Raw genomic sequence first — 12,212 nt, forward strand, 5'->3', positions numbered from 1 at the left:
AGTACCCGAGCGACTCGAAAAGGATTTTTTTATGCTATTATGTTATTTTATTTATTGATTCTAGCAGCCTATGAGAAACAGTAGTACACAGTATCATGGTTTTCTCATGAGTTGAATGAGTTGGGATGAATGCCTTCTAGAAGGCAGCTCTGACTGTAATATGAGACAAACGAATGAAATCACTGACTGCGGATGATGGCGAAGCTTCTACTCTTTTTCAGATTTGTTTTTATCACTAGCTATTTTGATTTTTCGGTAGTAATTTTGAATTTTATTCATCCTAAATTGCGCTGGGTAAGATAATTTAGACGTATCACGATATTTTTTTCCAAAATATTTTGTTTAAAATAGAGGCTGTAATCAACAGTTCTAAGTCGCCGGTGGTATAACAGTTGTGATTGTAGTGCGTCGACGATTATTTCGTCTATTCGGACGAGGCGAGATTGTGGGCCGCGGTCTGCGACGATTGTTGGGTCTTTGCTGTCGACGATTTCGCGCCCGTCCTATAACTTGCCTTCGTACTCTGGAGAGTGCAACGGTCTGGCTCCGTTCCGCATGCTTCACCTCTAATGTATAGTTCAGACCGATCATTCGTTTGGTTTCCAGCACTTCGGCGATACATTCGTCATCTAAAAACGAGAAGTTAAATTAGGCTTTGCACATCACTAATATAAACTGGGCCTCTACCTCCAGCTCCTTCCGGGCAGTTGCAGGTGCACTTATCTTTCTCCTGATTAAATTTGCCTAGGCATTCACAGTGGTCGCAGTAAGATACACAAGTCAGATTTTTCAGCTGATTTTCCATCACCGAATCCAATTCCAATGTATAACTACCGGCGGTGACGTGCAACCAACCGGCCGCCGTGACTGCCACTACGATTAGCGGCAGTAGTTTATTCATAGTCCTTTGCGTACGGTAGCTTTGAATGAACTGCGATCATCACGGTGCGCTATATAACATAGACGGTTGTTCTTTAGACGCATCATCAGCACTAGGTTCATGTTTGCAAACATAGTGTTGCATGCGTGCGTTAGCATTTTTTATAGTTTGACTACTAACTTGACCTCCGTCAAGGATGACCTTTCCAACTGCAAGACACTGTCGAATCAGCGAAATTTTGGTTACTTTACCTAGGTATAAACTGATCGGCTTTGGCTTTAGATGTTCGACATTCTGAACAAAGATTCAAACGGAGACAGGATGAAACTTCTTGTGTCTGCTTTGGGTGCTGCGCTGTTGGTGATAGGTTATACCGATTCGCAAGGAAGTACGCTTCAGGAATCGATACTTAAACAGCTGGATGAAATTGAAACTAATGATCTGCGGAAAAATGAATCCTGCTTGCTGCTTTGTGACTACTGTGGTTGCGATGGTATCTTCGCCGGAGAAGACTGCATTTGTGATTGTGCAGCAGATGATGATAAACGTAAATTTAAATTGGAAAAAAAATCAGTCATAAGTATTAATTCAGACATTTACTTATTTAGATATACAATGCTTGGAAGAGCTGCGATCGACGGGACAACACATAGAGTTGGAGGAGTTCGAAGTCACCACTCGAGAAGCGATTTTGTCACGGTTTAAACGGGACGTAGAGAATGCAACAGGTCAATCCCCGATGGGTTCCAGCTGGAAAAATGTTCGAAAGAATAAACGAAAAAAGTTCATCCGTAGACATCGGGGACGGCGGTTTCTGCAGCCCCAGCATCAAGCTTCCAGTGATAGAGATATGTAATAAATTAGTTGACAATTTTAAAATTATTTAGTACTCACATGCGCTTTAACTTTGTTTGAACGCAAACTTAAATTTGTGTTATTAACATGTCTGTTAGCCGATTACGATTTCTGAAGAAAGAAAACTATTCCACCAACAAGCAAGCATATGTTAATATGTATGCGTTCTTCGAGTGGTCATCCAACTTCTAGTTCCGTTTCACTCTCAAATATCTAGATGAATTTCAATTTACGATTATTACGACTTCTTTCGTACGATTCACAATACCATATGTCTTTTTAATGTCTGTTCTGAGCAAATTCACAAAATACTGCAAGGTATACACTGCCGTGAGATGACATTGTGACGTAGATCCAAGTGATCAGTTTTTCAGTACGGCCCAAAAACGAAAGAATTCTTCGTCACTTTTGTATGGAAATGTGTGCCAACGTCACTTTGTTTTTTTTTTGATTTTATGCAACGTACGAATAAGTAACAACGAAAAGGAAGATACCAAAAGATAGGTCTTCGAATAATGAACAAATTGGCATGAAAAACTCATATTCGAAAAAGTGGCACTTACGTCACTTTGTCATCTCACGGCAGTAACAGCCCTAGGGATTGTATGAAATGGTGACGAGGGACTGAACATTGTAATTAGCGGGATTTTTAAATACAAAGGGTACAGAGTAATCCATTCGTTTCTTCAAAGGCTTGCGTATTTCTATTATTAGCCTTCCCTTAAAATCTTTTTTTTTACTCGGAATATGCGCACCTCGCAAGAAATCTGCATAAAGTAAACCACCGAAAAAAGATTTATAAAAAAACCTTAATTAATCCACCTAGCGGTCAGACTCAGTCTTTCTCATTCAAACTTATTATTAGTAAAAAAAAATTTACGTGAATGCTGAAATCCATATATTCACTCTTTGGGTTTTAAAATATTGATGATGTAATTGAAGTATAAAATATGAAATTTGACGTAATGTTAGTGTTTAGGAAATAGCGAAATGAAAGAAATGACTCCTAATTTCGAACAATTTAATCACGAGCGATACCAGGAACGTTCAAATTGTACGATACCACGTTTAAATCATGTTGAGGCCATATATATTGATCAAAGCAGGTATAGTTTTGAATAGTTGAAATTCTTTTCTTTCCAAAACTTTTGAACCACATATCAAATTGTTATGGAGTTTGATATTTGTAAGTTTGAGAGATGACTCGTTTGTATGACACTAGTTATGTTCAAATAAGTCATGTAATACTTGAGATAATAGACTTTCGTTGTTTTAAGAATTTAATACATAACGGTTACATAACGGGCTTAAGTTCGATTATAATCAAATGAAATGGGACCGTATAGGGCAGCCAAACTTTGAAACCACGTGTTCAATCATAATTCATCAGTTAACCCTTAACTAGCCCGTTCATCTGATATCAATATTGTTAAAATCGGTTGTGAAGTTTCTAAGATAATGAAGTTTCGTGATTTTCACATTTCGATACATTACAGACGAAGTTACAGTTCGATTACAGCAAAATTCAATAGGATGTTATGAGGCAGCTAGACCTTTCATTTGACACTAATTTTGTAGAAATCGGTTCAACCATCTCTGAGAAAAGTGAGTGAGTCCAAGTAGTCTTCGGAATATGTTACTTTTCATAGCTGGATTTCACATTTTTAAACATAACAGGCAAAGTAATAATCCGTTTGCAAAAAAATCAATAGGGTCTTATGGGGCAACTAGACCTTCCTTATGACACTGATTTTATGAAAATCGGTCCAGCCATCTCTGAGAAACATGAGTGAGATTAAATAGTCTCCAGAACACGTTTCTATCCATAACTTCTGAACAACAAGTCTAACCTTCATAAAATTCAAAAGTTAAGGGTTTTTTAGGTAGCTCGTTCATTTCAAATTAATTTTGTTCAAATCGGTTTTCTAGTTTTGAGATATTGATGTTTCGTGATTTTTACATTTTGATACATAACCTCTAAACTATAAATCCGATTACAATAAAATTTGATAGGGTCTTACAGGGCAACTAGACTTTTCATTTGCAATTAATTAATTTTGAAATCGGTTCAGCCATCTCTGAGAAAATCGAGTGAGATTGGGAGAGCGTTACACACACACATACACACACACACACATACACACACACATACACACACACACATACACACACACACATACAGAAAATGCTCAGCTCGTCGAACTGAGTCGAGTGATATACGACATTCGTCCTTTTTGAGCTCTTTTATACCTTTAGTTTTTGCAGTGATTGCTATACCTTTCTAGGAGAAAGGCAAAACCCGAGACGCTCTACGATCAGTATTTAAAATTGTTCTATTTTATGGTTATTCCGGATCCTTCGGAGGGCAGAGGTTTTTTTTGGCTAAGTCTTTCACTCAATAAATACTTTGACATTTTTGGTTCCCAACCCGCGTAAGATTTTTGAATTAACACCGTATCGCTTGAATTTAAAAATCCGTGGAAAAAACGATTTAATTTTAAAATCCACGTGAAAAATTAACAAAAAACCTAAATTTATCCACCTAGCGGTCAGACCCAGCCTTTCTCATTCAATTTTTTATTTGTAAAAATAGATTTACATGAACGCTTCAATCCAATAAATGTATATTCACTCTTTAGGTTTTAAAATATTGATGTTGTAATCACAGACTAACAGACGTAACACTGGAACCTGGCTCCATCGCCACAAAAAACGTTCATTTCAAATTTTCAATCGAATAACAGTCATCGCGCGAAAACGTCGTCTGGGGCGCTGTCATGCAATCTCATACATATTTTGTAGTTCCCCATTTGACACATGCAGTAACGCTGGCGCTGATGTCGAAATACATGACGCAGCGCGAACACAACAGCAGATGGTGCTAGTGTTACTAACGTAAAGTACTGGAATCATCCAAACGATGATTTTATTGAAAATTTGTTCGAAGTGTTATGTCTGTTAGTCTGTGTTGTAATCTTTACATATAAAAATGCAGTCAAGTCTGTCTGTCCGCTGATCCATATAGGCCCGAAAACTACCGAACCGATCGACGTGAAAATTTGTATGTAGGGGTTTTTGGTGCCGATAAAGGTTACTATGATAGTTTGAGACCCCTCCCTCTTCTGGAAGGGAGGGGTCCAATACAAATGAAACATAAATTTCTGCACAACTCAAGAACAAACCAAGCAAATGAAACCGAATTTGGCATGTGGATGTTTTAAGGGGTAACTAATATGTCCATAATAGTTGGATGAAACACAAATTTGTGCACATCTCGAGAACTAATCAACCAAATGGAACAAAATTTGGCAGGTAAATGTTTTTAGTGGTAATACATGTACAAATATGTACATAATGGTTTGAAACCCGACTCCCTCTTCTATAAGGGAGGGATCCCATGAAAATGAAACACAAATTTCACACAGCTCAAGAACCAATCAAAAAAATACAACCAAATTTGGTATGTGAATGTTTTTAGAGGTATCAAATATGTCCATAATGGTTTGACGCCCCTCCCTCTTCTGGAAGTACATGTTTCTTCACAAATTTTTGCACATCTCGCGAACTAATCAACTAAATGGAACCATATTGGCAGGTGAATGTTTTTAGTGGTAACAAATATGTTCCATAATCGACCTCAGACAACATTTTGGATTGTAAGATGGCAACTTCCGGTTTCTGGAAAACAGCCGAAAATGGCCGATTTCCACCCAATATAATAATATCCGGATCTAGAATAATACACAGGAGCTAAAAGCGACCACAGATAGCATTTTAATTTTAAAGATGGCGACTTCCGGTTTCTGAAAACAGCAGAAAATGACCAAATACCACTCAATATGAGTTTTTCTTTAACCAGTATGCCGTTCAAAATCCAGAAATTGTCTCCAAATGCCATTATGAAATCCAAAATGGCGACTTCCGGTGTCAGAAAAACAGCGGCAAATGACCAAATACCACCCAATATGGGTATTTCCGGAACCGTAATGATGCACTGGAGCCACAAATCGACTTCAGACAACATTTTGAATTGTAAGATGGCAACTTCCGGTTTCTGGAAAACAGCCTGAAATGGACGATTCCCATTAAATATGAGTATTTATGGAACCAGAAAGATGCACAGAAGCTAAAAATTGATCACAGACACAATCTTGAATTTTAAGATGGTGACTTTCGGTGTCTGGCAAACATCCGGAAATGACCAAATACCATTCAATATGAATGTTTTCGGAACCATAATTACGCCCAGATGACAGAAATTGATTTCATAAGCAATTTTAAAGTCCAAAATGACGACTTTCGGCTTCTGAAAAACCAGTATCTAATTACCATTTTGAAATCCAATATGGCGACTACCGGTTTGTGAAAAACAGCCTAAAATAAACAAATACTATCCAATATAAGTATCTCTGGAACCAGAATGATGCAAGGAGCTAACAATTGACCTCAGGCACCATTTTGAATTGCTAAATGGCAACTTATAGGCAACAGTCGGAAATGACTGAATAATACTCAATATGGATATTTCCGTAAACGTGATGATGCATAGAAACCAAACATTGACCCTGGACACTATTTTGAATTTGAAGACGACCACTTTTAGTTTCTGGAAAACAACCAAAAATACCTCCTAATATGGGTATTTCCGGTGTCAGATTGATGCCAGAAAGTCTGCTGATAATGACAGAATACCACCCAATATGAATATATATTCAGAATTAAGGCGATGCACAAGGCGTTGAATGTAGGGTAAGACGGGACAAAAATCAAAACTACACAATTTTGTCGATAAAACATGTTAATGTAACAAGAAAAGTTGTTCGTTACTTTCAGAGCTACTAAATGCATAAAAGTCTTATGTTATTCACTAAATCACAAAACTGTCCCAAACGCCAACGCACTCATCCTATACCAGAAACCATTAATCTCTTTGTAAAAGTTGTACATTGTAACGAAAACTGCGGTTTCTATGTTTTACTTACTTTTACATAATTACAAAAGTGACTTATGCGCAATTATAACGATAAAAAAATTTTTTTAGGTATTTTTTTACGTATAATTTTTATTATTTTTTGTATATTTAATTACCAGAGTAACAAACAATTTAAAATTCTTCATGATGCATATTATATTATCTAGTCAAGTTTTGGGTCATCTTTAGACGAATTGGAATAGTTGTTCGAAACGGTAGAAGCAAATACTAATTCTTTTGGGGAGTTATTTTCAACGAGCTCTGCAACTCGCCGTTTTTTAATTCTGGTTGAGCAGCTTTCAAGAAGTTTCTGAGGACGCTCACGAGAAGAAATGTGGTTGTATTCATAATTATTCTCACCGAATCGAGGAAGAGCAAGCGGTGACTCCAACAAAATTTCATGCTCTTTCATAAAATACTTTTTTATTCAATTGCATTACTCCCATTTCGAGTTTAATTTCGGACAATATACAGCAGAAAACTTGTGCAAATTTTCATAAACATGCTCAACTGTGTCTTCTGGTAGAGACAATATTGAAATGAACATGATGTTCTTTTGCTTGCATTGCAGTTAAACCAGTTTTCTTAAAACGCTAACGAAAGTTTGAGTTCGCGTTTTTTTAAGGATTAATACCTTCACCAACTCATCATACCGATTAATCATACACGCAATCGAAACCAAGTCTCTCTATCAATGAAATATATTGCACTTACCTTGATTGTTATTTTCCATTTCATGTTATTGGAATACACGAAGTAATTAAGTTTTACCAACGTTTAGAAAACGCGCGACAATTTAGCACGAAATGTGAAACTTTTGATTGCTCTGGACGCTAACGCTTGCTATGCCTGTATTAGTATTTGTGATGCTTCCCAAAGCTCACCAATACTTGTTCACAACCCAAGAGATATCTGTGAACACTTCTGGGTACTTGGTGCATCCAAATAAAAAGAAAGAAAAACGATTTTTGTCTATGGCTCAACGCACTGTGCGATGTACAGAAGCCAAAAGACGAGGATGTTGTCATTTCGATAAAACCAATCATTTCAAACGATTTGTTATTTGACTTTGATCATATCCTATGGCCGATTCGTCGTGCATTTGCAGACTTCAAACAAACCGCAAGGAATCAATGAACTTGGAACGTTCAAATAGTACGACACCACATTTAAATTATGTTGAGGCCACATATATCGATCAAAGCAGATATAGTTTTAAATAGTCTTTGAATTTCTCTTCTTCCCATAACTTTTGAACCGCATATTAAATTGTTATGAAGTTTGTTATTTGTAAGTTTGAGAGATGACTCGTTCGTATGACACTAGTTATGTTCAAATAAGTCATGTAATCTTTGAGATAATACACTATCGTTGTTTTATTGAAAATTTAATACATAACGGTTGCTTAAGTTCGATTATAATCAAATGAAATGGGAACGTGTAGGGCAGCCAAACTTTGAAACCACGTGTTCAATCATAATTCATCAGTTAACCCTTAGCTAGCCCGCTTATCTGATAATAATAATCAAATCGGTTGTGTAGTTTCTGAGATAATGAAGTTTCGTGATTTTTACAAGTCGGCACATTACAAATGAAGTTACAGTTCGATTACAGTAAAATTCAATAGGGTGTTATGAGGCAGCTAGACCTTTCAATTGACACTAATTTTGTGGAAATCGGGTCAGCCATCTCTGAGAAAAGTGAGTGAGTTCAAGTAGTCTTCGAAATATGTTCCTTTTCAAAGCTAGATTTCACATTTTTAAACATAACAGGCAAAGTAATAATCCGATTGCAAAACAAATCAATAGGGTCTTATGGGGCAACAAGACCTTCCATTTGACACTGATTTTATGAATATCGGTCCAGCCATCTCTGAGAAACATGAGTGAGATTAAGTAGTCTTCAAAACACGTTTCTTGTCATAACTTTTGAATCACAAGTTCAATCTTTATGAAATTCAAAACTTAAGGGTTTTCTATGTAGCCAGTTTTTTTAAGACAGATTTTGTTAAAATCGGTTGTGTAGTTTCTGAGATATTGATGTTTCATGATTTTCACATTTTTAAACATTACCTCTAAATTAAAAATCCGATTACAATGAAATTCAATAGGGTCTTATGGGGCAACAAGACCTTTCATTTGCAATTACTTTCATGAAAATTGGTCCAGCCATCTCTGAGAAAAGTGAGTGAGAATTAAAAATGCACATACACACACACATACACACACACACACATACACACACACACACATACAGAAAATGCTCAGCTCGTCGAGCTGAGTCGTGTGATATATGTCATTCGGCCCTTTGGAACACTTTTATACTTTCGGTTTTGCAAGTGATTGCTATACCCTTCTAGGAGAAAGGCAAAACGCGGAAATGAAAAACGCGTAAAAAAACTGACTGTATATTTAACAACACTCGAAAGAATTCGTTTACACTAGGCGATATTGTGCCTGTAATATTTTTGTTTGTTCAAGTAACTTTTATTTGACACCCCACAAGCGTATTGTTGTTGTTGAATAAGCATCAAGAATTTGTCGTCATGCGTCTAAATCAGAATTAATTCTTTTTTCTTAAAAACCAAAGCCTAACAAAAGCTTTCAAACAATACTTACGTTATCATTATGAATAGTTTTGTATTATTTAACTCTGATTAAATCAAATTCATTATACGATTCTTGCTCTGACAATAAATTCGAAGCCGTTACATAGGCTCATCAATAGGGAAACATTAGAAGATATGTCAAACCAAATTATCAACAAGTTCCAGAAAAATAGTAGCAATCAACAATTACAACGAAGTCGAAGTTTAAAATGATTCATATCTTGCTTGACATTTCATTCGGTAATAATTACATTGACTGTATTACGAAGACCGCTAATATATGTATATCATTTTGATAAGTTAAAAATAAGAAAATATCATCTAACTACGTTGAAATGTAAAGAAAGATTTTGAATAAATCTTAGTAAACGGACAAAAAGTTCTCAAACATCAACATTACTCTGCTATAAATTTGTATTTTCAGGATTTTGCTCTTTCGATATTATACCGGTTACGATTATTTAATGAAAGAAATAAAAATAACTTATTACTTATAATCGTTGCAAAAATTATCAATTCTTTTTGAGTAATTCAAGTTTCTAATGTTTCTAACTAGTTCATGAGATAAACTGTTGATCATCATCAGCAGAGGTGCAGTTTTTCGTTGATTGCACACGAATAGGAATCGTGTACCGCGGCAATGATAGACCAACGGTGCTCTGCTCCACCAGTACTGCATTGCCTTTACCAGCATGTTTTCTTCCAAGACATTAGTTTGTATTAGGTGTTAACAACAGGTTAACAAATTGTTTGAGAAAGTAGGCTATTTCCAACTTTTAGAAAAACCTTTACTTTCGAGACATCAACATCACTTTGGTTTGTTTAAAGTTTTTGTCAATTTAATTGTTTATCTTAAAAATTATTTGAGAAAAATCTGAGATGTCTGATCACTTTCTGGTTTTATATAATTTATTTTTGGTTCCAGATCTCAAATTCAATTTTTTTTCATATTTGTTTATAGAAGTTCAGACTCGTTTCTAAAACTCATCCTCAAAATATGCGCAGTTGATTGGGGTCTAGGCCCACACATTCAAAAAGTTTCATTGGATTCTGAGAGGGTACTGCCAACATCTGGGCGAGTAGGCGCGGAATCTTCATTGTAAGAGGACTTTATGTCGTATCGCATGTAAAGAATTGCCTCCATCGCTTATGATAGAAATTCTATAATATTCCATGCAATTTTGAATGATATTGCACATAATTTTCTAATAAAATCGTGGTTTACGCCAGAAGCAACTAAAATTTAAATGAGAAAATATTTTACGTGACGTGTAATATTCAGTTTTTTTTATTTTTATGTGTGGCGATCAAACCAATCTTTTGGCCCTGAATTTTTTTCTATCATTAATAGGTATTCGGCTCAACAAGTTTCATTACTCTAGGAGTTTTTTCTGAGTCAAGTGCCTATTAATGATAAAAATATTTTTATAGCTGTTTTTGCTGAACAGAAAACTTTACCGGAGAAAATGTACCAATCAAACAAACTGTTCTAGTTTTAAATTTTTTGTTCTTTTTTGACGTGCAGTTACGTCAATTTAAAAACAACGAGAATAGAGTGAAACGGCAGCATGAAAGATTTCAAATGCTTACTTTGTTGAACACTGAACAAATTTTAGTCATTGATATTTCGTTGATTAGAGAACAACATATTCTAGTTTATGAAATGATTTTTTGGAACAGTTTTTTGTATTGTAAAGTGGGTAAAATTCATAGCCAACTTGATTATAATTCGACCCCTCGCGTGCCCGCAATGATGCAATCCAAGCACACCCTAAGCCTGAGGCTAAGTTACACCTTCTGTCCTTGTTCATTTTTTGCATCCTTGTGAAAATTACATACATTGCCTATTTTACTAAAGAGCAGTTCCACGAAAAATGCTCCAGTTTTAATCTTTTTTTGATTGTCATTTTTGATTTGGTTGAAACTTTTCATAGATGTTTCTATACCCGATCAAACGATTAAAACAAACGGGTAACACAAATATATCAGAACTTGTTAAGAATAACAAAGCCTGTAATATTCTTGATATGACAGAATGATAATTTTTGCCTTTCTCCTAGAAAGGTATAGCAATCACTGGGAAAATCAAAGATATAAAAGTGCTCCAGAGGGTCGAATCTCGTATATCAATCGACTTAGTTCGACGAGCTGAGCATTTTCTGTATGTGTGTTTGTGTATGTGTGTGTGTATGTGTGTGTGTGTGTGTGTATGTATGTAACGGTCTCCCAATCTCACTCGATTTTCTCAGAGATGGCTGGACCGATTTTCATGAAAGTAATTGCAAATGAAAGGTCCAGTTGCCCCATAGAACCCTATTGAATTTTATCGTAATCGGATTTTTAGTTTCGAGGTTATGTATCAAAATGTGAAAATCACAAAACTTCAATATTTCAGTAACTACACAACCGATTTGAACAAAATTGGTATCAGAAGAACGGGCTTGTTTTTTGACCCATTTGTAAATTTTCAGTGTTTGAACATGTAGTTCAAATGTTATGCAATGAAACGTGTTTCGAAAGCTGTTTAATCTCTTTCACTTTTCTCAGAGATGGCAAGACCGATTTTCACAAAATTAGTGTTATATGGAAGGTCTAGTTGCCCCATAAGACCCTATTGAGTTTTTTTGTAATTGGTCTTTAACTTTGTTCGTTATGTATAAAAATGTGAAATCAAGCTATGAAAAGAAACATTATCCTGAGACTACTTGAACTCACCCACTTTTATCAGAGATGGCTGGATCGATTTTTACGAAATAAGTTGCAAATGAAAGGTCTAGTTGTCTCATAATACCCTATTAAATATTATTGTAATCGGACTGTAACGTTGTCTTTTATGTAACGAAAAGTTAAAATCACGAAACTTCATTATCTCAGAAACTACACAACCGATTGGAACA

General features: G+C 35.6%; 2 protein-coding genes across 2 annotated transcripts; one reads left to right on the top strand and one right to left on the bottom strand.

Annotated features, from left to right (window-relative positions):
• Positions 1-45: 45 nt before the first annotated feature.
• Positions 46-916, bottom strand: LOC129723107 (uncharacterized). Its single transcript, XM_055677078.1, has 2 exons — positions 688-916; positions 46-629 (listed from the first exon to the last, which is right to left on the bottom strand). Exons 1-2 carry the CDS (start codon positions 899-901, stop codon positions 370-372), a joined length of 474 nt encoding a protein of 157 aa, XP_055533053.1. The 5' UTR covers positions 902-916; the 3' UTR covers positions 46-369.
• Positions 917-1,185: 269 nt separating this feature from the next.
• Positions 1,186-1,859, top strand: LOC129725570 (uncharacterized). The gene is made up of 2 exons (XM_055681563.1): positions 1,186-1,427; positions 1,489-1,859. The coding sequence occupies exons 1-2, from the start codon at positions 1,202-1,204 to the stop codon at positions 1,734-1,736; spliced, it is 474 nt and encodes a 157-aa protein (XP_055537538.1). The 5' UTR covers positions 1,186-1,201; the 3' UTR covers positions 1,737-1,859.
• The last annotated feature ends 10,353 nt before the right edge of the window (positions 1,860-12,212 follow it).

This window comes from Wyeomyia smithii, chromosome 2 (assembly GCF_029784165.1).
Source record: "Wyeomyia smithii strain HCP4-BCI-WySm-NY-G18 chromosome 2, ASM2978416v1, whole genome shotgun sequence".
In the NCBI taxonomy this organism is placed as follows: Eukaryota; Metazoa; Arthropoda; class Insecta; order Diptera; family Culicidae; genus Wyeomyia; species Wyeomyia smithii.

Coding starts and splice junctions, on each gene's coding strand:
- LOC129723107 (XM_055677078.1), bottom strand. CDS start 901: ATGAATAAACTACTGCCGCTAATCGTAGTGGCAGTCACGGCGGCCGGT. Junction 630..687: donor CTGCCCGGAAGGAGCTGGAG/GTAGAGGCCCAG, acceptor TCTCGTTTTTAG/ATGACGAATGTATCGCCGAA.
- LOC129725570 (XM_055681563.1), top strand. CDS start 1,202: ATGAAACTTCTTGTGTCTGCTTTGGGTGCTGCGCTGTTGGTGATAGGT. Junction 1,428..1,488: donor TGCAGCAGATGATGATAAAC/GTAAATTTAAAT, acceptor TTACTTATTTAG/ATATACAATGCTTGGAAGAG.